This window comes from Curcuma longa, chromosome 11 (genome assembly GCF_044706935.1).
Source record: "Curcuma longa cultivar G26 ecotype Majalengka, Jawa Barat chromosome 11, ITB_CL_G26_1.1, whole genome shotgun sequence".
Lineage (NCBI taxonomy): Eukaryota > Viridiplantae > Streptophyta > Magnoliopsida > Zingiberales > Zingiberaceae > Curcuma > Curcuma longa.
Window position 1 is genome coordinate 10,842,740 of NC_133871.1, and position 23,534 is coordinate 10,866,273.

A 23,534-nucleotide genomic window follows, 5' to 3' on the forward strand; every position below is an offset into this window, starting at 1 on the left:
ATTATTCAAACGTTCATTTTATTTTATTATTGAAATATTTTTTTATTAATATCCAATGATTCAGGTGACAGTAATATTAATTTTAATAATTTTATTAAATAAAAATTTTAAAGGATACTTTTGAAAGAGCTGTTAAATGGAGAGGGAAAAAAAAGTAATTCTTTTTTGCTCTCCAAAAGTAACATGGGCACATTCACCAACACAAGTCTGCCATTTCTTCCTCGTGCTTGGTGACTTCTCAGCCCTGGCTACTTCCTGTCCCTTCTTTTTCACTCACAAGTGCCCAATCCCAGCGGCTTTGTTTGTTTGTTCTTAATTTTGCTGTAAGCTCAACTCATTTGTTTACTGCTGTTGTTTACTTTATCCTGCTGTTCTTAAATTCTAGTTAAGCATCTAAAATACAGTCAAGAAAAGAAAGATTGATGAGGCAATACATTGTTGCTGGTTTAATTGTTGTCAGAGGTCATTTATGAGCAAGAGACCTACACTTTTTTGTAATGGGGGAGTGTGCCCACACTCTATTCAAACTGTACAAAGTTTCTCTGCTGCCTTCTCTCCTCTAAGCCAACCTCCATCCATGGCCACTGCTTTGCTGCTGCTGGCCATGCTTGCTGTGCCCATGCTTGATGTTTCAGGTGTGACTGCTAGGCTTGCTCTTGTAGTTCTTGCTCAACTTTCAGATTTTAGTTGTTAAAGACATGATATTTGCTTATGGGTGTCTAAAGAGATGATGCATTAGCCTCTTGTTGATCAATTTGGGCAGATGCTGCATGGTGTGTTTGTAGGTCTGATGTGAGCTCAACTGCACTGCAAAAGACACTGGACTATGCTTGTGGAGCTGGGGCTGACTGCAACCCTGTTCTGCAAGTTGGGGCATGCTACAACCCTAACACAGTGCTTGCCCACTGCTCCTATGCTGCCAACAGCTACTACCAAAGAAATGGACAGGCACAAGCAGCTTGTGACTTCTCAGGAACAGCCATGCTGACCTCCTCAGATCCAGGTAAGGAACCCTTCTGTATGTTATCAGATCAGTGAAGCCATAGAAGAACAGGATGCTCATCTGTGGTTTTGTTATTGCAGGTTCCAATGGCTGTGTCTATCCTGCAACTCCTAGGTAACCATTTCCTGTTAAAATCATTTTGTTATGAATTCATCTTCCTTTGGATTGTTTGTACCCATAGCTAGTCAAAATTTTACTAGTTTCTTTCCTTGCCTCCTTGTAATAATCAATCATGCACTAAAACTATAGGGCCTATAATTCAAGTGTTTAGACTTTGCCTGACTAATCGTGGAGGTAGACAACATTTCTCCCAATTCACTTACTAGATAAATCTGGAGTACAACTTATGCATACTCAGAGATTGACCTCTAGAATATTCGTCCTATTTGGGATTCAAAAGAATGAAAGGAACATGTATTAAGTGTATAACAGATATTTTAACTTTAGACAATTCATTCTTTTCGCCGATATATGACTACTGTAACAATATCCTAAAATAGAGTTTCGAGCAAATGATTATTACTAAGAGATGAATTATGTCGATGTTTCTCATAGTGATATGTAATTGCTCTTCCGAACTCATCAATAGTCTGTGTGGGTTGTACTTTTATACAATGCTATTGTGCTTTAATCCTAATCTCATGGGCAATTTGAGTTGGATTGATTTTCATTTTCCATTTCCATAATTTAAGCAACCATGTTGTTCTTCTCTATTTCATTTCTTGTACCAGTGCTGCCGTGGGAACCTCAAGCACACCGAGAAGCAACTCTCCACCGAATTCGGTGACCCCTAGTACCTTCAGCCCGACGACAACCAACACAACAAATGGAGTTCTCGGAGGAATAGGCCCTACAGAAACAAGTAGTCGGAATCGATACTAGCCATGGGAGTTCTCTTCAAAAGGCAGGGAGATGGTCTCTCTTAACTCTTATTCTGACCGCGGTTTACTTAATGATATGATTGTGAAGCTATTACACTAGTAGTCGATAAAGATGTTTCGAGGAAGGAAATACCAAGTTAGAGCGATCGAGGTTGTATCATGTAATGCCAATGCCATCTTTGGTTGGTGATCCTAAATGGAATATCACTCACTAGCATTCATTGTATAATGTGGCAATGCAAAGTGGTTGAGAGAATTCCTTGCGTTTGGTAGGAAGGCTGTCTCTTTTGTTCATGGACCCTTTGTGTTTACATCCATTTCTAGAGTTTAAGGCTGTCTTTTGTTTGTTTCACCCCTCAATAGAGTGTCCTCTACCGCGGGTTGTTCGATTCGACCATCTCCTAGACTCGAGCTCCCAGCCATCAAATCCGCTAAGCTCCTTTTGAGCTCCTCACCACAATGAAGTAGGCAAGACAATGCGATGAGATGTATTCTTTTGATACGGGGTAGTCGGCCTTCACGTGGCATGGTCAAGTCAAAAATCAAACTGAGCTACGAGTTAAAGGTAATACTAGACCACATTCCGTTCAGATGGTGGCCCAGGTTATATCGAGTCAAGCTCGAGTGTTAATCTATCTATTTGAGAGTATAAGTCCGATTCCTCATGGCCCAACTCCTCGACACCTGACTCCTCAATGTCGGACTCAGAAGAGGCTCGACTCTTGGACACTCAATGTCCAACTCCTCAACACTCAATCAGGCCCAACCTTTCGACATGATCTATCCTAATCCCTCAAATGCTCGACTTAGTTGCAAGCACTTAGTGTTCTCAATGCACGTACTTGAGTGTGGACGACGTAGCTATTGAAGGATGTGGAGAACGTGGAATCACAAGGAGCCCAAACATAAATGGCGGGAGAAGAGAAGCGAGGAACGCAGGGCTATGTGACATTCCTTCAACTTGAACCTGAATGACTAAAGACGTTGATAGAGGAGTGTGGAGGTCATGCCTCTCTCCTTCAAGGTAGTATAAAAAAGAGGTCACTCTCCCGGCATAGTTATGCACACATGAAATTAGAATCTCTACTTTCTAAACTCTCTTCCTTTCTAATTGGAGAAACTTGATTTAAGCGTAGTGGCCATGCCAAGATCGTCTTGACCTCCATCTAACTCTCATTGAGTTTTACATAGATCCTTAGAGATCACCCCTTCTCAAGTCAATTGGAGCCTATCAACCTCGAAGATAGTCCACCTAATGGTTCTGTTACGGTCGTAAGGATTACGATGACGCCCGAACCAGTCAACAATCCGTAAGCATGCGACCGGGGCCCCGCAGCAGAAGAGCCTATCAACCTCGAAGATAGTCCACTTAATGATTTATGTATTTTCGATCTTAGACAAGAACATATTCATTTATAACTAACAAAATACAAACTTGGGTACGACTAAGTCAATCCAATTCCATCTCCAAAATTCTTGCACTTATTTTCGATCTTTATTTTTTATTTTTTTTTTTGCTTCTTCCATTTCATTCTCCGATCTAGCAAAATGGACGGATGATCAAAAATAGAAGACCTCTAGAAATGGCGTGAGAAGTTGAAGCCGCTGGTGGTGGGAGACCAAGCAACAAGCTATCACCTCTATCCCCCCTCCCCACCCAACGCCCCCATTCCCCTCCCTCTGCACAGCTCCGACGACCAAAAACAGGAGGTCCAGCTCCTCTTCTTCTTCTTCTTCTTCTTCTTCTTCTTCTTTTGATCATCAAAATCTGATGATTTAGAATTGAATTCTAGCTAGCAAAATTAAATATAACATGGTTTTGATTCCTTCTTGTTGTTTCAATGTTGTTCGTTGTGGATTGATGTGCAGGTTGCAGTCGCCGTCGTCGACCGGCGGTCGCAGGGAGGGAGCGGGAAGGTCGCCGCAGTTGAAGCAGCTTGCTGAAATGGCTTCGTCCCTTGCGGCTGCTCCGGCGGAAGACGATGATAACAGCAGCAGCAGCAGCAGTATCAGCGACGAGTCTTCTCCTTCCTTCGATGCGCCGCCGCCGGCGCTCTTTTCGTTGGACCCACCGGAAGCTTCGCCGTTACCTGAAGGATCCGCGCCTCCCGAGGATGGGGATGCCGACGCCGATGAGACCCCGAATAGCGCTCCGCCGCCTAAAGCAGATAGCTCCGCGAGCGAGGCGTCGCCGTCCTCCAAGACGCCGACGGCGCCGGGTGGGTCTTCCTCGGAGAAATCGTCCCCCGAGTCGTCCAACCATGATGGCGGCGGATTCTCGCCCCCGTCCGTCCCTTCTTCGTCCGGCAACCGGGCGTCCCGGGAAGGGGGAAGCCAATCGAAGTCGCTGCCGTCGACGACCTCCGGTGACTCGGACGCGGCGTCGCGGAGCGGCAGCTCGGACGTCCATCTTCCCATCGTGATCGGGATCGCCGCCGGCGTCGGGCTGTTCTTGGTCCTGATGATCGTGTCGCTCGTGCTCTGCTCCAGGAAGAAGAAGAAATCCATGCAGTATTACGATAACGCCGGGATGAAAGGTGCTTTAATTAACAGCACGAATCTTTGTCGATCGATTCGTTCGAAATCTAGAAATTTATCGATCCAAAATGCGGCGCGCATGCAGGAGGGTACTACAACGGCGGATCGCTGCCACGGTGGCAAAACGGAGGCGGCGAGTACGGCGGGAGCAACAGGCCGCCTCCGGGAGTCGGCTGGCGGTCGCCTCAGCCGGCGGGGACCATGCAGAGCGAGGACATGAGCGGGCCCTTCTCGGGCGGCGGCTACCACGCGCCGCCGCTGCCTCCGCCGTCGCCGGGGATGGTGCCGCTGGGCTTCAACCAGAGCAGCTTCACCTACGACGAGCTCGCGGCGGCCACCAACGGCTTCTCCCGGGACAACCTCCTCGGGCAGGGCGGCTTCGGCTACGTCTACAAGGGCGTGCTCCCCAACCGGAAGGAGGTGGCGGTGAAACAGCTCAAGTCCGGCAGCGGCCAGGGCGAGCGCGAGTTCCAGGCCGAGGTGGAGATCATCAGCCGCGTCCACCACCGCCACTTGGTCTCCCTCGTCGGCTACTGCATCGCCGGCCCCCAGCGCCTTCTGGTCTACGAGTTCGTCCCCAACAACACCCTCGAGCACCATCTCCACGGTACTAACTAATTAACTAATTAACCCACACTCCATGTATGAGAATTTTTCGTGCCTTCTTATCCTGCGCTCCTCGTCCGCGACAACCCGACCCCTTACCGTTGTCGCCGCTGCGCTTCGCCATTCGGCCACCGTCAGCCGCTGCATCACGCCCGATGGACACGCAGCTCGCCGGCGCACATCCCCGCACCGGATTCCAATCGGAATCTGACGAATTCGATCGCGATTTGGCCGGAATCGGTTGCCAGTGCTGGTCTCTGGCTGAAATTTGGTCGGATTGGCCGGCACGATTTGGCCGGAATCGGCCGCTCGGCACTGGCAGCCGATTCCGGTCAAATCGCGGCCGGTTTCCGGTCAAATTCCGATCGGAGACCGGCCGAGGAAGAACCGCCCGCCGCCGGTGGTCCTTCCTCGGCCGGTCTCCGGCCGGAATTTGGCCGGAAATCGGCCGCGATTTGGCCGGAATCGGCTGCCAGTGTCTTGCGAATTCCGGTCGAATTCGTCGGATTTCGATCATTCATCGGATTTCGGTCACTTTCCGGCCGGAATCCGGCGCCGGGCTGTGCGCCGGCGAGCTGCGTGTCCATCGGGCATGATGTGGCGGCCGGACGGCGATGCAGCAGCGGCTGGAACAGGGCGGGTTCGGATGGGAGTGCACAGGAGCGTACGAGAATGGACCGCAGGATAGCAAAATTCCCATATATGAACCATGATCGATCTTAAATACTCCATTAATGGCAGGCAAAGGTCTTCCGACGATGGAGTGGCAGAACAGGCTGAAGATCGCCATTGGATCCGCCAAGGGCCTTGCCTATCTACACGAAGACTGTAAACTCCAACTCGATCACTCCCGTTCCCTTCTTCTATCTTTCTTTCTTTCTTTCTTTCTTATGAATTTCATGGCCGGCGCAGGCCACCCTCGAATCATCCACCGCGACATCAAGACCGCCAACATCCTCCTCGACAACAAGTTCGAAGCCATGGTAAACTCCCGGGCGGCCGGCCGGCGGCTGTCACTGTACTTTTTTCTCCTCCCGATTCGATCTCCGGCGAGATTAATTAATAACGAAAACGTACGCATGCGTTTGATTTGCAGGTGGCCGACTTTGGACTGGCGAAGCTGTCGTCGGACACCAACACCCATGTTTCCACTCGAGTGATGGGGACTTTCGGGTGAAGATCGATCGATCGATCGATAGATATATCAGTTTAATTAATTTAATTAATTTGGATGCGTTTAATTAATTAGATTGATTGATTGATCGGTGTTTGTTTGTTACGTTTGTGATGATATGCATGCAGTTACTTAGCTCCGGAGTACGCGTCGAGTGGGAAGCTGACGGAGAAGTCCGACGTGTTCTCCTTCGGCGTCATGCTCCTCGAGCTCGTCACGGGGCGAAGGCCGGTGGACAATTTCTCCGACATGGACGAGAGCCTCGTCGATTGGGTCAGTTTTCTTAAATTCTTTTTTAATTATTATTATTGCAATTATAATCTCATCGTTTTTTTAATTTTGTTTTGTTTTTGGTACCATCGAGTTTCTAATTATTAAAATTTTAAATATATATATATATATATATATATATATAATATCTGAATTATTTTTTGATGCCTAAAATAAGAACAGTAGTATTTTATTTTTTATACTTATGATCCAACTATTTTAAATTTTTTTTTTAAATTTAGAGATTGAGTTATAATATTAAACATTATAAAATTTTTAAAATTTAAAAAATTTAGATGCTTATAAAATATGCCAAGTTAGTGTATATATATACTTTTTTACTTCACATATCCTGCGAATAATTAAAATTTTTTATTTATTTTTTAATTAATGCTATAATCTATAATATCTAACTCCTAAATCATGAAAGTAAAATCATAAATAACTTAATTACATGAAAAATAAATAAATAAATAAAAATTCTACAAATGCAGTCACGCAAATATCACAATGATATATATATATATATATATATATATATAATCAGAGATGTTATTAGCAGTGTAAATTTGAATAGATCTGATGAATTCGGATCGGTCAAAGTAAGAATATTATAAAATAAATTTCAACTTAAATCCGTCCCGAATTCGATTCCGACCCAAAAATTATAAACTTGACCAACTCAAATAACCCAACCAATCTGATTAAATTTTTTAATTATTTTTTAAAATAATTTTTTATTTTTATTTTAATAATATTATTATCATACTAATCTTTAGTCATTGATTTACATAAACATCTTACTTTTCTCTCTTAAATTCGGATCAATTGGGGTCAATTTGAATCCGATCCTATTAAAAAAAATTTCGGATCAAATTTCAAATTCAACCCAATTTTAATTCGATATTTTTCGATTTGAATCGAATTGACGGATCGAGTTTTTTTTTAACACTCTTATAAAATAGTCCCTGAAACTTCAAAAATCACGATTTATTTTGATGGTGGAACAGGCAAGGCCGGTTCTTGGGCGAGCCCTGGCCGACGGCAACTTCGACGAGCTGGTGGATCCCAAACTGGACAACAAGTACAACGCCAACGAGATGGCGCGCATGGTCGCCTGCGCCGCTGCCAGCGTTCGACACTCTGCCAGAAGGCGTCCCAAAATGAGCCAAGTACGTGCCATCGCACACTATTCTTATTCTCCATCAATTTAAAAAAAAAATTTTATCCATTAGTTAATCGTTCGATCGATCGATCGATAAATTCATCGGTCACTATAGATTGTGCGAGCATTGGAGGGAGACGTATCGCTCGACGACTTGAATGAGGGGGTGAAGCCCGGGCAAAGCTCGATGTTCAGCTCGTCGGGTTCGGACTTGGACTCCAATTCGTACTCGACCAACATGAGACGGTTCAGGGAGATCGCGCTCGGGAGCAATGACGACTACAGCAATGACTACAACAGCGGCATGACGAGCGAGTACGGTGCAAACCTATCGGAGTCGAGTAGCTCCGGGGAGATGGCTTACGGCGATGGCCGGAGAAAGAAGCCTTCTCCATACGGAGTGTGAAAGTAGATGGGATCGAATTGGGCGTTGGCTAAGAGTACTGTTGGATTGAAAGAAAACAAAAAACAAAAAACAAAAAACAAAAACAAAAAAACATTTTGATTTGTTTTTCAATGTGATCGGTTCCATTATTTTTTAATTATGTGGAATAAATAATTTGCTAATGCAAATAACTACAAATTATATTCTAGGATTAATTTAGAAAAAATGTATTTTGTATTAAACTAATAAATTATTTTGATTTTCAATTTAGCCCAATAATAATAATAATTTACAGTTATATGCCTTCGTTAGAAGCAGCATCGCCGCACCATACACCAGAAAGAGGAATCGCATTCCGTACGGCGCCGGCGAAGATTCGCCGGCGCCGGAGGGAAAGCATTCCTCCGCCGTCTGCTGCGCTGTCTCCGCCGACGTGCATGACCCCACCGGTTGGACCAGCCCTATCGACGACGACGACGACGTGCTCCCCGGCTACCGCCAAGTATCAATCGATCGATCGATTCAGGTGCTTTGTTAATTCGTAAAATTAAGCAGCTCGATGGGCATACTCACCGGCGATGAGGTGGCGGTGGAGGGTGACTTTGCTAGTCCGGCGTCGTAGTTGCTGGTCCCGTCGGCGCGGTAGAGCCCAAACGACCGCTCCGACGTCGGGCCGCCCTTGAGGTCCTCGTCGTAGAGCGCGAAGATGTAGGTCTCCACCGGCCGCCCGGGCATCCGCGGCGTACCCGCCATGGACCTCAGGTGCGCCACCAGGTTGCCGTTGAAGGCCATGGCGTTCTCCACCGTCGTTCCTACCTCCTCCGGGTCTCCCCTGTACGGCCACCCGGTCTCCGCCACCACGATCTCCACCTCCGGGAAGCCCAGCCCGTCCAGCGCCGCCCGCACCGCGTCCACCTGCGCGTCGAACATGTTGTTGTACGTCATCCCGGAGGCCGGATCGACCCGGCCGGCGTTAGGCTGGAAAAGGCAGAAGGCCAGCGTTTCCGGCCGCGGGTCGCTCCGGTACGCGAAGAACGGGTAGGGGTTCACCATGAAGGGCGACTCGGCTTCCCGGAGGAAGCCGACCAACCCGGCGAGCTGGCCGGCGAGGTCGGCGTGGAAGGCCCCGGAGGACGGGGGGTCCGACTGCGCCATCACGGCCATGGAGTGCACAGTCGTGACCTTGATACCGGCCGCGGCGAAGGCGGCACGGAGGTTCTGCATGGCGGGAAGGAGGCTTCCGGGAAGCGAGGGGTCTCCGGAGTTAAGAGCCTCGTTGCCGACGGAGACGGCGGAGATGGAAGAAGCGGGGACGAAGGGGAGCACGTTGGCAGCAGCCCAGGAGGCGGCAGCGGAGGGGTCGGAGGCGAGGGAGGGGACGTCGGAATTGGGGACGCCGAGGACAAGGGAGATGCCTGTGCCGGCGAGGGACTGGATGATGGCGTGGTCGGCGCCGTAGAGGCGCAGTTTGGAGATGGTGGTCGACTGCAGGAGGCTCGCCGTCGTCGACGCCGGCGGGAGGTTGTCGGCCACCTCGCCGTAGTTCACTCCGACGAATGATTGAGACTCTACAAGCCAAATCAAATCAAATCAAATCAAACTCACTTAGAGAAGACAATTAAAAGAAGGAAAAACAAAATAAATCAAGTTTAAAGACCGACTCGAAGGGCAGATGAAGGCTTGGAAGAGGACAAGAATGGAGAGCAGTTGAGCCTTCTCCATGGCAACAACAAGGGAGTTTGAGAAGGTAGTAGAGAAGGCTTTTAATATATATATTTGTTTCCTCGTCTTTCCTTCTTCTATCCATCCTCCGAAGTAAACACACTCTTAGGCAGCAAGGGGGGAGCCAAGGGAATTGAGTTTGTAGCCCGTTGGTTAGGCTTTGCAAGAACATGGGTTTGAATCCACGGTTGCTTGGTCCGGTTAAACGAACTAGATTTCCGGCTAAAGACTAAGAATTCGAATCAATATGATGATATTAGTTACAAAGGAGCTATTCGGGAACCAACCCTCGTGAGCCAAAACTCAAACTAACTTCACGTTGAATTCTCAGAGCAACTCGAACCCAATGGCTAGCGACTCAGCTCAACGGCTCGACCGGATGACTTGATTGAGTTCACACTTGAGCCATGGAGTGAACGGTGTGAAGGTCATCAGTTTCCTTTTCCACCCAATTAATTTGAAAGGGATGGTAGAAGGATGAGAGGGGAATTATTGCAGAGGCAAATTATTATTCATGCATTAATTGAAAGATTAGCTTGAAGAAGGCAGAATCACAAACAAAAGAGTGGACGTGTGAGACACTGAGTTAATGAAGTGGATGTCTCAACCATTATATTACTTTAATTTACAACAACAAATTGAAATTAAATGCCCAAATGAGAGGAAAACAAAACCCAAAGAAATCTCTAATAAGAGTGGTTTAGGGTGGTGGTCCATGCCTCCAATAATTCTATCTTAGAATTTTGATGGGATAAATTTATAAATAAAATATCATGTCTAAATTTGCTTTTGACTGGTGTAAGAGTGAACTATCGTTTTGTCTGATATAAATCAAATAATGAACTGAACTGCTACAAATTCCTACAGTCGAAATCCAATTTCTTGTCAGATTGTGACCTGCACGGGGGAGTCAGGTTCCCCATCGACATAACACAACTCGAGAGCACCGGTGGTCGGCGGTGGTGGTGGCGGCGCAAGCCAGGCGTATGCACTGAATAGTTGCTCGTGGATTTTCGGCATCCTCCCACACTGCTCGTCGTCTCTATCCATGTCGATGAAGTCCTGCAATTGCCAGACTTACGCAATATGAATCAGGCAACTTGAAACTTGCTACAACTGGAGCTACAGTTGCTGAAACAAACCTGGGCAGAGAGATCTCTGAATATGGGATAGAAGTGTTTCTTGCAGTATTCACTGAAAAGAAGTGTGACGATCAGAAGTGGAATAGTGAAAAATGAAGCCATCTGCGATTCTTTGATTCCAAAAACTCCGAGTGCTATTATCTGCGTTAGCACCAAAGAGAACACCGTAGTGTTGTGCACGATGGGCCACATCCGCCCGCCGGAATCATAACTTGTGCTGTAGACGTTTAGAATCTGCATGTTTGAAGGTGAAGCAGTGTGATGCATTATTACTACTAGACGTAGGATTGTTTCTTATGCATGATTAAAGCTAAGAACTTACCTGGTTGCGATACACCAGATAACCGAGAAAAAAGTAAACCAGTAAGAAGGGTAATATAAGAGGTGCCAATATCGAACATGTGAAGCCAAGTAAGCCGAACAAGAGGACTTTTGGAACTTCAGTATGATATGGAAATGATGGTACTAAACTTGGATCATCCTTGCATCTGAATATATACTTCCGGGTCAGATGATATGATAGTGAGAAACTTTGCAGTACTTCAGATGATAAACTTGTCCAACCTAATGCAAGGACGTAAGTCATGAAGAAGGTGGCCTGGGAATGTGGAAGGGTAAAACATCAACCTCATTTTATCCTTTGATTTAATTCACAAGAGAAATAATTCACTGCAAATGTTCTAGAAAAAAAATTGATGAATAAAATAAAAGCTGGATACAAGATCTACCTGCCTTGGCACGTCTTTAGCAAGTTGAGCTGGAATATCTTTGGGTCTAGTAATGAGACTCAGCTGGGTGATGAGAGATCCAGATAAAACATTCACAAAAAATATGTTCCATATGGTGAAGTATAATACTTTGCACAACGCACTTTTCTTCCTGACACTGCGTGAAACAGGCCCTTCCAAGGTAGAAAACAGCATCATCGTTGGGGGTACGGTATATAGGAAAAGCTGCAAAATGACACTGGGGAGGTAACCTGACACGAACTGGATTACAAAGGCCCTGCATATTTGCAGCAAACTTCAGTTTTCATTTTAAGGGAAACAAAAAAAACTAAATGATGCATTTTAACTGTTAAGATTACACGAAAAGAATATGCAGCAAACTTCAGTTTTCATCTTAAGGGAAACAAAAAAAAAAAAAACTAACTCGGATGATGCCTTTTAACTGTTAAGATTACACGAAAAGAAGATGCCTGAAGTTACACAATGACATGACACAGATTTCCAGAAACAAGCCTACTCAAGGAAGCACAAGTGAAGAACTCGAGTGTAAGAATGCATAAGAAACTTCTCAGTAGTGCATAGTTGTCAGAAATTATATGATTTAAATAGGAATCCTTTAAAAAGAAATTACTGTAAGTTCTCTTGAAAGATCACATAAATCAAATAGCTGAAATATGATTCTACTGAAAAAAAGGGCAATTCTAAGACAGACAAATATCATGGGAATATTAAGAGGTAAAATTGAAATGTTGGGAAATAGAATACGGTGGGTCATATGTGTATAAAAGATAAATGTAAATTGATTAAAACTGAAAAATTTTGCCCCCTAAATTTGCTGCCTTTTTTTGAAATGCCCTGGAACAAAATCGTTGCTTTATCCCCATAGTTTCAATTAGTTGTCAAAACACAGCAATTTGTTAATTCCCTTACCACCTATTATCTTTCCATTATCTCCCAAGTACTTGAAGCTAAAAATCAACCCTGGTGCTAAAGTGAGAGAGAGGAAGACAAAAGATATTAGCCAAATAAGAGGTGGCAAGATAATTTAAGTTTTTTTTTTCAACATTTATGGAATTTATGGCTAAATGTGCAATGCTATTTATCAGCTTGCACTCCATAAATTTAAAAATTTTAAAATCATTTTTAGAGTTGCCAACCCATGTTATGAATTGTGTTAAAGACATGAACTAAGAAGTGTTCATTGTATCTCAAATTTTGGCCGGAAGCTTTCAAGTGTAAGCTGTTTTACAAAACAACTTGTGCCCCAAAATTCAAAATTTCTAACCTTTTTAAGTTACAAACTCATGTTACAACTTGTGTAGAGAAGCTACAGACCCAAAAGCTTAAGGTTTCTCAAAATTTGATTGCAAGATGATTTGTAAATCATCCTATACCCTAGAACATGGCATTGTGCAAGAATTGAATGACCCCAAGCTCATTTGCAAGGTTGCAACAAAATTTTGAGAGACTCTGAGCTTTTTGAGTTTCTAGTTGTCGCACAAGTAGTAACATTGTTTTGTAACTTAAAAAATGTTAGAAATCTCTTGTGCCAAAATAAAATGGCTGCAAATTGATTTCTAACCACTAAATTTGAGATAAGACTTGTTTAAGTTTGCAGTTTTACCGCATATACGTAGAATAATAAAATTGGCCAGCAATAATGATGATAAATTCATGAGCCTTGAATTCTTCAAGAAAGAAAATTGCCCGATAATATGAAAATGAGCAGCAAGCGGTCTTTCATCACTGCAGAATGTTAATAAGATAGGTATGTAGTATTGCAGCAGTGAAGCATGGAGTTGGATACTTCAAAAGTTTCTTTTACTCTGTCAAAAGATGGAAGCCACCAATTTTGAATTCAGAGTATATAACAAACAAAAGGGAAAACAGTGTTTAATTTTCACTATATCAGTCCCAGTTCCTAGCAAACTTGACGGGGAGAAATCGCAACCAACCCTGTGATACCCAAAGAATTAGAGGACTTAAGGGGAAATTGCAGAATCTATCGGATAATGAACTTGTTCGTCCCAACATGTCCCTTTGAATATCTAAAGAATCAGAGGATGGAACCATGGGCCTGTTTTGATTACAATGGCGAAACCCAATGACAGAACAACTACCTAATTGATCGATGATTTGTTTGATCAACTTAAACCAAACCAAAATAAACTCAAAGACTGACATGAAATATGAATACCATCAGTTGAGAGTCAAGATATTCAAAATATAACCTCTAAGACTTGGTATAGGCATTTTGAGTTCCTAGTGACGTCATTTGGACTCGCTGAAGTACCAATAGCATTTATGTACTTGACAACCAAGCTTTCTTAGAATACCTCGAGCTTGTGATTCTATTCATTTTAACATATCATGATGTATTCGAGATCTGAGCTTGTAGAGCATTTCAGAGTTTTGATGTGAGTGGTTGCTAGATTTGAGTTTTACAATGGCCACCATACAGATTGAGCGTATACTTGTCCCATTGTCCCCTGTGATTCTATCCCATTCTGTACAATAAATTACCAGGGAATGCATCTTGCTCCCTGGTTGCTGAAAAAAGTAATAATAGGACGATGAAACTTTACAAGAATGAAAAGGAATTAGAAACTTTTGGTGACTGAGTATGGAAAGACAACCCAAAGTCATATTGATAGATAGGTAGGTAGGTAGATAGATATAAATATATAGATATGAATGTGTTGTGTTTATTGACAAAGTTAAGAATGCTACTTAATTGGGAAAGTTATTGAATTGGTAAAAGAAAGCAACAATTTGTAGTCCTTTAACAGAAGAAAAAATAAAAAGTGAAAGCAAAATTATCAGAAAATTGACAATCTAACCTTCTCAATGAGAGAATCAGTTAGTCCAATGATTCCAAGGTATCTACTCATTAAGATCAGGATCTGGACATGCATCCTTACTAGTTGCTTCAACACATGTGCAGAGTAGTGGAACAAGGGGTTATTAGTAAAAAAGAATGCCTACATGTAAAAGTGTTGTACATGTCACACCCTTCCATTAGATTTCTGAACAAATGATTAGTGGATCAAAATTTAAGAATTACAGAAGCACAATTTGGATGGACGCTAGCCCCTATCATTCCTGTAGGAATTTAATATAAGATGACAAGGTACCAAAAGAATGTCAAACAATAGACCTAAGTTTCTGACCATTTCTTCTGTAAATGCTTCAATACAAATGTTCTACAAATCTTGTCAGTGAACTGGTGCTAATGGAATTGAAGCATTAACACTAGAAAAATGAACCATTAGATCGATTCATAAGTACAACTTTAACTGCTGAATGTTTTGTCGATCTTACAGTGAAGCACCTTCTATAAAATTTGGGAATCGTGAAAGATATCACAAAATAGAGTTTAAGTAACCTTAAATAAAATTATATTATCAGATTGATATAATCACCTAGTTTGAAATAGGGTGGAAAAAGGAGTACTTACTTGTTAGGTATACCTTTTAGAAATGATAGCATATGTCGCATCTGCTCTAGTTGAGTTAAACCTTGTACAAAAGTCACTGGGATAAGAAACAAAAACATGAAGACAATGCTAGCCAAAAGAGTTGCTATTCTTCGAATCCAAAGCTGTCGATATGGTATCCATAAGTTTCGCCAATAAACATCATTTGGTTCAGGAGCAAGGTCCGTTACCCATAACATGGGATTTGAAGTCTGCAGGACCTTTGAAGCAACAATTGCTGCATAGCGAGTCTTGAAAAAGACAAACGCAGATGAGCATTCCTGATCAAAAAACAATAGTTAATCCAACTTCAGTATAGATAGCATCTTATTCTTCTTATATGTATTGGGATTACAATCAACCAAAATGATTTAGATTGTCCTATTCGAGTTGATTTGGCAGAGACTCAAGCCTAGTATCTCAAGAAGTGAAGTTAATTTACAAGAATATTGAGAGAAAATATTATTGGAGAATTACCTTTTGGTGGCTACTTATATCTATGCAGTGCAAGTCAGTCCTCCTTTCGTAAAAATTATCAGGGTAAAAGCGAAAAGAATTGGACACTTCTCCACAAAGACCACATCTACAGAGGCCAGATCTGCAAGTATTATCCAGAGCAGTGACTTCAAAGCAGAAAAACTTTTTGTAAGCCTTCTTCACATTAGACTGCAACAGAGATTTCATGGAATAAAAAAGTTTGCTTTAAAGTGGCTGTTTAACTACTCATAATAAAAACGAGTTTCTATAGAAGAGAAAAAAAAGATTTGACTAGGCCCTTAACCAAGTGAAAATGGATAAAAAAAGGAACATAGTAATACCAATCATAAATTAATGAAGATGATCAAGTCTGAGTTTAGCATGAATTCCTTTGCTGAAGCTTATTGAGATCTTCTATAGAGAATTTTGTACCTTGATAACTATAGAGAAGTCCGGTTTATGTCAATCAATAATTGTTTTACGATAAATATTGTGAAAGATAGATCTTCTTGACAGAAATAGATTTTTCTTTCTTTTTTATCTATATGACCCTTATGTATATGTTCTATGTTAGAATGTTAGGAAACTATCAAACCAGGAAACCAATTCAATAAATAACATGGAGATCTTGGTATCAGTCCCATTTCTGCTAGAACAAAAACTAGGATACTATTAGATTTTAGGAATATTGGTCTTGGATATACAAGATGGAAGTCTAATATAAGTGCCCATGCTGAAATGTCAACAAAAAAGGAATAAATTTGTATTTATCATAAAATAGACCACAAAGTTTATGATATATATACTAGAGCCTGGTGGCGAACCCCTAACTAACAAGATGATAAATTGGAGCTGGCAAACATATGCTTCTTATTTCAGTTTTCTGGTATACTTTCAAACATATGCTTCTTAGTTCTTACTTCAGTTTTCTGGTACACTTTCATATCATGATCACCCTCTGGTGTTCTGTATATAATTCAAATATGGACTGAATATGTTGAAGTTCAACCACCAATATGCCCATATCGGTCAAGCTTGTGCATCTTCTCTAAAGGCTACAGATTCAAGATCTAAATAACCAGTTATGGTTCAGGTTTAAGTGACTTTTAACTGTTTGTATGAGGTGATGATAATCAGCAACAGTTTGGAGAAGGGAAGTGGAAGAAGAGAATCCAGAACCAAAAGATAATGTGAGAGCATGATTGCTGAGAAAACTAACCAAAGCACTAATCTTAAACCATGTAAAAATAAAAGTTCTCAATCCACCCTAAATTCCTCTGTCAACTGCGCTGGAGAAAATTAGCAAAAACTCACCTCAAGTACTCCCAAAACACCAAAATATCTACCTGAAAGGACAACCTTACTCTCTATAAGCTCTATGGTCGCAATGCATCACCCAAAGGCATCATCAATGTTTTGCAATACTTCTTGAGGTGAAATAGGTTAGGGCAACTCATAATAGATACAAACTCTAACTATAACCCAAAATAGAGTTAATGACGTTTTGGTCCATGCTGGGTAACATGTAATGTACTTGCATTACTACTTCATCTCTTCATTTACACCTCTAAATGATGCTCCAAAGAGATCCATCTGCTTTTGAACTACTCTACCACTGCACCAAGATTATGTAATCAACATAACTTGCAAATAATTCTATCCACAGAGGACCCTTGAATCTCTCCTGCAATTAACCATCAGATTTGCACTTTTGCCAGTCAATGTTGTTTGATGCATGATATCACTTGAGCTTAATGTATGTATTTACCCCTGCATGTGTCAAAAGGATAGATCTAACTATACAAAGCATTTCTGTAACCTTCTATCATATTGGATCTTTGTAACCAACATAATCAAGCAGGGACAAGGACGATCTATATCACAAGTAAATTGTCATAAAACTGATTTCAATGAGAATTAATGTCTAATTATAATATACAAAAGTGATGGAGTGATTATAGTAGAACGAAGGTTTGTAACTTGAGCACCTATGAACTTGTATTTGCGTAGGGGTTTTAGAATGGATGAGAAAAACTTCAGGTGCAAGAGGAATGAATGCTTCATATCTATCAAGCATAACAAATCTTCGTTTATCTAGTATCAGAATCATCTAATGTGAATATCCAAACATTTATGTACTGATGGGTTTCTCCTCCGTCATTTTGCTCTAAGAAATGTGAATAGTCACCTGCGGCAAAATCTATGGATAATCAAAACATGACGTGAAAGCATTCACTTATAATCTACATGATATTTGTGGCCAAGTGATTGACACAAAATTAAATATAACAGGTTGCCAAACTAACAGTCTAGCATTACCCCATTGATGATGAGAGTAAGCAAGAGCTGGCCCAGAAGACTATCATCTCGTACTAATGTTGAAACTAGACAAGCATGTTGGAACAAAAATAGCATACCATGAAAAATGAGTATATTGAAAAGCGTATTCTGATTAGTTAAGCCCATCAGATCGGTGATGAAATATAGCTGAGTGGATCTAGATGGTAGGGAATAGAAGTTTAAAAAAAAAGGCAGAATGAAGCAAACAAAAAAAAAAACTACTGTTTAGTATCTGAGTGATGAAATGTAGCAATTCAGATTTAGCAATATCATAAATGCATAAAATAAATTTGATCGATACAAGAAACCATATCTACAGAGAACAGTCATTATGAATCCGTTACATTCAAATAACTCTCAAGCATGATATGCCACATGCTAATATACATGTAACAAAGTATAATATCTCATCTGAACATTAAAAACCTCTGAAAAAAATAGTGAATAAAGAGTAAATATACTCACAAAAAAATTCTGCAGTTTTCCCCTTCGACAAATTATTTGATGTCCTAAGTAACTTGATCCATGATAGTGTAGGAAGAAGTTTCTAATAGTATCACCTAAAGGTTCCCCTATTGACTTTGGAATACCACGGACAAGGACTGTAAAATGACTAGGCATTGGAGGCGATCCAGTGATATAATCTAGCTTCATTTTTGAAATACTTTTATACTCCTAAAAATGACAACAAAAAGAAAGTCAATAACTAGGTTACAATAACTTAATCAGAGAAAACAACACTCACAAAAGATTCTTACTAAGTAAAGAAGACTACAAGCTGAACAGGTTATAACATATAAAGCGGCACAGTGGACCCAAAGCCTGCAAAATTTCAAGATGCAGAAACCTTTGTTAAAGTTGAACAGTGAATGATGTAAAAGCTGATAATTTTATCTCAAACTTTCAATTTCACCTAGTAAATTAATTCATTTTTGTGAATAGTTCGTTGAACTATACTTACAGACAAGTAAGAATTGGTTAAAGGAGTAATAAGATAATATTCACAGATCACAAGTAACAAGAGATAGAAACAAACAAATATGGTATGAATTCTTTGCCTTTTCCTTCCTATCATTTAGCTAAACAAAGGTAATTATTTCAATAAAGGGTTTAGCATTATTTGCCTCTTCCTTTCCTATTGCTAAACGAAGATAACACCATCACAGTAATAATCAATATAAAAAAATCAATCAATCACCCTTTATTTTTTTACATAAAATTTTCCAGGAGCCCCTCTAATTCCATAAAAATCACCAATTTGGTAAATTCACATAATCAAAGAGGAGAATCTATCTCTTCTAAACATTTGAATGCCATTAAAGCATTTTCTATTGTATAAATGTTTATCTTATAACATCTGCTCAAGCCACAAAAACATTAATGTCTTCTATTGGAGTTATTTTTTTGAGCTAATAAATATTTTTTGAATCTTTAAATCACTTAATTTGCTTATTATATGTTACTTCAGCTTCCATTGATATACCATGGATAAATTTTGAAAGCATGTATTTTTTGTGCCAACCAACATTGATTGATAAGGTTTTTTTTCTCATCATTCAAAAGTTAATTATTTGTATCCATGACCTCAGACTGAAGTATTGACAAATTGTAGGCAATGTGATTCAGGTGAGAAAAACACTTTGCAATTTATATTCTAGAGATGGTATTTAAGACCAATTTTAAAAAGCAATGTTTTAGCATTCTTGAAAAAAGTAGTATGCGTTCAGTTATACCAAAGATCATTGGGCATGTCTAAAGGTCAATAAAAGATGTGCGAAGAGATAAAATACTGGCAGCACTTACCAGCGGGATCCTGCTTTGACATTGGCAATTGTAAATACTTCTAATGATTCTGCAGATATCTGTGTGTGCTGCATTTCTTTACCAAAATAATTAACGGGAAGCACTCCAAAGACACAAACAAAAGCAGCAATGGAGAAGATACGCAAGCTGAGGAGTAATATATAGAGAGAGAGACCAGGAAGTGCAACTTAACTTCAGGATTTCAGTATACAAATGACAAAATGAATAAATTTCTGATTGAAGTGAAATAGAGATATGATACTCTTCATAGCACAATACATGAATAGCATTATATGTTGGTGGTATCATGATAAGAAAAATAAAATAAAATAAATCATTATCATGTCTTATTAAAAAACATCTAGTGAATTAAAGAAACTTTTTGAACTTATTTACAGAAGATTTATGAACTCTGAAATACTTAATTATGTTCATGGATTGAAGCAATAATAGCTAATCTTATCTAAGGAACTAACTTTGAGGGGCAATCAAAATTAGGAACTATGATGTATCTAATAGTCATATATACATTGAAATTCATATTTGATGAACTACTTGACAAAATTTTAAGTTATATGCATTTGTTTTCAAATTTGTATGTTTTTATCCAAAACAAAACAAGTGGCATACAGTCACCTGATATATATCAAAAGAGCTTAATAAAGCCATACTCAAGTAGTTTCCAAATCATAAAAAAAGATGCTAGAGAGAAGAAGTAAAATGATTTGCTGGAGAGCATAAACTAAAAGACCAACTACAGTACCTATCTATATCAGAGACCTGCACCTCTAGAAGATATCTGTATTTCTTGTATCCATGAGGCTCAATATTTTTTGATGTTTCAATTTTTCTTAAGATCAATTTGTGAAACTTATTACACTTAATAAAAATTATGTATAGGGAAGTCATCCTTCATTTTTCTTCAGAAAACTATTCTTTAAGGAAATTCTTAATTAACTTTGGATAAATTTATCATATGAGGCACATATTATGAGAATTAATCAGATTTAAGTTCGCCCGCTGCCCCTATCATAGCTATAGGACTAAAGATTTAGAATTTATAGAATCTTAGGATCTACAATGACGAATTGTCAAGCTCATAGACTCATGAACAACTAGGTTTAAATTGGGTTTTCAGAAAAACCCGATCGGATTGATTCAGGGTATTAAAAACCTGAACAGGAACTGCATTGATAATTTATACCCACCCATCCACCCACCTACCCACCCCTGAAAAAGTCAGTTTTGGGATTTCCCAAGTTAGTTACCGATGCATTGTCCATGAGGGAGTTCATCTCTCATGGCACAAGCATTTTGGACCTTTCCAGTTCCACCTACGATAAAAATTTGGCTTGGATTGTTCTCATAGGCAAACTTCACAACAAGTTCATGTTTCACCAAATACCATTCCTGACAAAGCTAGCAAATTTTATGGATAATACTCTAATACATTCACATCTTCCTTTTGCAACATAACACAATCTTGGCAATACATGTGGCACACTTCAAAATTAGGAACAAATTAGAAATTTCATTTTAAAATTTAAAGTATATATTGAAATTGCTAAAAGTTTTCTCATAGTTTGAGAGATAATTAGACCCTTTAAAAATTAGTTAAAATTTTAGTGATAAAATGCATTTCTTAGACACTTGGTTTAATTGAGTCTATAAAAAGGATTAGGATCCCATAATATGTTCATTTTGATAATATTATTATTCCTTCTCGTTCCGGAGTTGAGTTTTGAGCAGCACAATTTGTTAGTTCTGCATCAACATGACACTCCTAAATAACAATGTTGAACGAGGAGGTTCTTTATGGTATATTTTCATGAGGTTTAGATAAGATTCATATTTGAATCAAGAAGGCATTCATCTTGGATCGACTTGGTCCCTAAGAAACATATGAAATTGCTAACTCATTTTAGGAGAAAAGTAACCTAACATATATAAGATTCATATACTTTTCATTCCACATGCAAGAAAAAATCCCAAAACATACGGGATTATCTACTATGTAAAGCAATGTTCAAAATCTCATGTCATGTTGGTTAGCATGAGAGAAATTTTTTGTTTTGTCTGCCAATTGGTACATGAGATCTTCAATACAGCAAGCGATGACAACTCACAAGAAGCTCCTCCTTTGCATCACGATCATTTTGCGTTGGCTCATCCTCAATGCTAGAAGTCGTGATGCAAGAATCTCCACACCCAACCTCCTCAATGTTGAAACCCTAGTTTCCTCCTCCTCTAGTATCGGCTTGTGTGTCGTGACTCACGTTTCCCAGCACTATGTTTCTCCACTACAAATAAGCTTTCTCATCTCCTAACCCTCCTCTTTCTCTTCATTCAACTAATGTTCTTCCTCCACTCCTTCCTCCATCTTCTTATTAGGTACACCTCCGACACCGATACTTGGTGCCAAAAGCATTTCTTGAGCCGACCAAGAACCGAAACCCATCTCAATATTTCAATCCTTGATGTAAAATAATAATTTGGGATAATCACCAAAAAAATTAGAAAGTGCAGTTAGAATCACCTGAAAACAAAAATTCTAAGGAAGACCACAGCATCCAGGCCACCAATAGAGAGGATTTCTTCTTCTGTTAGTCCCCAAGCTTTCACTATCCAGCTAGGAGATGGCGCAAATCTTTCCAAATTGAAAGCATCCAGATAATTATTATTTTTCCGTGCGAGCTGCCGACCAAAGTACACATAGAGAAAACTAGGTTGTTTTCTCAAGATTGAATATAGTGACAAGTAAACTGTACAGAGACCAATGTTTATGCCTGCAGATGTCAGGAGGGCAGAGAGATTCATCTCTGCCTTGTGATCATGACAGCATCAAATAATTGCCCAACACCGTAGTAGCTTCTAGATAAACCTATATCATCATGTAAAAAGACATTGATTTTGTAACCAATTATCTTATAATTTTGATGGAAAATAATTGTCAGCGTGCACGGTTAAAATAATTTAACATCTTCCTTCAAACTAGAGTGGTTTCATGAGCTACAGATTAATCTAATGGGATAGGAGCTTAATCATGTGAGCATAAATATACGACACCAAATTGAAAATTGATTCCTTCGGCCTATCCTATTGCATTTGAAAAGCATATAAAAGAAAAAAGGTCCAACAACTCAAATTACACTTTTGGCAGAATTAACCAGTTATTAGAACAATTAGTTAATCAGCAAATGAAGATCACCAATCATAACAACAAAATCAAATTTTTAGCAAAAAAATAAAATCAAAATTTTCGAAGTTTCAAGTAATAGAATTTTTTCGAAAAAGAAATACAACACCTTTTCTGGTTACTAACCAGCGCTAGAATTAGACGCTATCTAATCCAACAAAGCCTCCATATCTACCGTGAAATTAGAACAATTGATGACTAGATGACCCCCCAAACAAGGACCGATCACACAATGTTCGCTCGGAACGAACCTTTTCTTCTCCAAGAAGAGCGCGCTTAGGTCTCGATCGCCACCAGAACAACAACCCTAAACACACATCAAGGTGCGAGAAGCGAGAGAAACAGGCGTATCGACGCCGATTTCGCCAGGCGAAGATGCGAAAGGCGAAAGAATGGCCGGCGAAGAGGAAACGGGAAGCATGGAAGAGATCGGAGCGACGCGACGGGAAAACGAGCCGTGGGGCGAGAAGGGAACGAGAAGACGCCAGTTGAGTTGGCGCTCTCTCGCGCATATGAATCGATGCAAAAATAACCACTGGTCGTTTCTTTCTTACCAATTTAGTTACCATCAGATAGGTGACCGGTACGTTGGTGGCCCACATTAATCCCGCCCAATAATCCTGATGGGT

The 23,534-nt window shown here is 40.4% G+C and overlaps 4 protein-coding genes across 4 annotated transcripts; 2 read left to right on the forward strand and 2 right to left on the reverse strand.

The window, feature by feature from the left end:
* The first annotated feature begins 299 nt into the window (after positions 1-299).
* LOC141837788 (PLASMODESMATA CALLOSE-BINDING PROTEIN 2-like) lies at positions 300-1,940 on the forward strand. Its single transcript, XM_074725160.1, has 4 exons — positions 300-635; positions 764-1,003; positions 1,084-1,117; positions 1,735-1,940. Exons 1-4 carry the CDS (start codon positions 470-472, stop codon positions 1,883-1,885), a joined length of 591 nt encoding a protein of 196 aa, XP_074581261.1. The 5' UTR covers positions 300-469; the 3' UTR covers positions 1,886-1,940.
* A 2,683-nt stretch (positions 1,941-4,623) lies between these two features.
* LOC141837095 (proline-rich receptor-like protein kinase PERK1) lies at positions 4,624-8,043 on the forward strand. The gene is made up of 7 exons (XM_074724560.1): positions 4,624-5,029; positions 5,770-5,856; positions 5,941-6,011; positions 6,125-6,201; positions 6,331-6,475; positions 7,483-7,644; positions 7,753-8,043. The coding sequence occupies exons 1-7, from the start codon at positions 4,624-4,626 to the stop codon at positions 8,041-8,043; spliced, it is 1,239 nt and encodes a 412-aa protein (XP_074580661.1).
* Positions 8,044-8,258: 215 nt separating this feature from the next.
* LOC141837787 (glucan endo-1,3-beta-glucosidase 7-like) lies at positions 8,259-9,748 on the reverse strand. The gene is made up of 3 exons (XM_074725159.1): positions 9,684-9,748; positions 8,596-9,590; positions 8,259-8,514 (listed from the first exon to the last, which is right to left on the reverse strand). The coding sequence occupies exons 1-3, from the start codon at positions 9,742-9,744 to the stop codon at positions 8,290-8,292; spliced, it is 1,281 nt and encodes a 426-aa protein (XP_074581260.1). The 5' UTR covers positions 9,745-9,748; the 3' UTR covers positions 8,259-8,289.
* An 881-nt stretch (positions 9,749-10,629) lies between these two features.
* LOC141837786 (CSC1-like protein RXW8) lies at positions 10,630-22,526 on the reverse strand. Its single transcript, XM_074725158.1, has 10 exons — positions 22,246-22,526; positions 19,710-19,856; positions 18,665-18,728; positions 18,372-18,581; positions 15,567-15,755; positions 15,072-15,370; positions 11,615-11,891; positions 11,209-11,484; positions 10,887-11,120; positions 10,630-10,806 (listed from the first exon to the last, which is right to left on the reverse strand). Exons 1-10 carry the CDS (start codon positions 22,524-22,526, stop codon positions 10,630-10,632), a joined length of 2,154 nt encoding a protein of 717 aa, XP_074581259.1.
* Positions 22,527-23,534: the final 1,008 nt, after the last annotated feature.

Excerpts from the sequence above, each read along its gene's own strand:
- LOC141837788 (XM_074725160.1), top strand. The coding sequence starts at position 470 with ATGAGCAAGAGACCTACACTTTTTTGTAATGGGGGAGTGTGCCCACAC. Across the intron at positions 1,004-1,083 it reads GCTGACCTCCTCAGATCCAG|GTTCCAATGGCTGTGTCTAT; the intron begins GTAAGGAACCCT and ends TTGTTATTGCAG. Across the intron at positions 1,118-1,734 it reads GTCTATCCTGCAACTCCTAG|TGCTGCCGTGGGAACCTCAA; the intron begins GTAACCATTTCC and ends TTCTTGTACCAG.
- LOC141837095 (XM_074724560.1), top strand. The coding sequence starts at position 4,624 with ATGCAGAGCGAGGACATGAGCGGGCCCTTCTCGGGCGGCGGCTACCAC. Across the intron at positions 5,030-5,769 it reads CCTCGAGCACCATCTCCACG|GCAAAGGTCTTCCGACGATG; the intron begins GTACTAACTAAT and ends CATTAATGGCAG. Across the intron at positions 6,012-6,124 it reads ACAACAAGTTCGAAGCCATG|GTGGCCGACTTTGGACTGGC; the intron begins GTAAACTCCCGG and ends TTTGATTTGCAG.
- LOC141837787 (XM_074725159.1), bottom strand. The coding sequence starts at position 9,744 with ATGGAGAAGGCTCAACTGCTCTCCATTCTTGTCCTCTTCCAAGCCTTC. Across the intron at positions 9,591-9,683 it reads AGCCTTCATCTGCCCTTCGA|AGTCTCAATCATTCGTCGGA; the intron begins GTCGGTCTTTAA and ends TTTGGCTTGTAG. Across the intron at positions 8,515-8,595 it reads CCACCGCCACCTCATCGCCG|CCGGGGAGCACGTCGTCGTC; the intron begins GTGAGTATGCCC and ends ACTTGGCGGTAG.
- LOC141837786 (XM_074725158.1), bottom strand. The coding sequence starts at position 22,526 with ATGAATCTCTCTGCCCTCCTGACATCTGCAGGCATAAACATTGGTCTC. Across the intron at positions 18,582-18,664 it reads CTTGTAGTCTTCTTTACTTA|GAGTATAAAAGTATTTCAAA; the intron begins GTAAGAATCTTT and ends TGTCATTTTTAG. Across the intron at positions 15,371-15,566 it reads ATATAAGTAGCCACCAAAAG|GAATGCTCATCTGCGTTTGT; the intron begins GTAATTCTCCAA and ends TTTTTTGATCAG.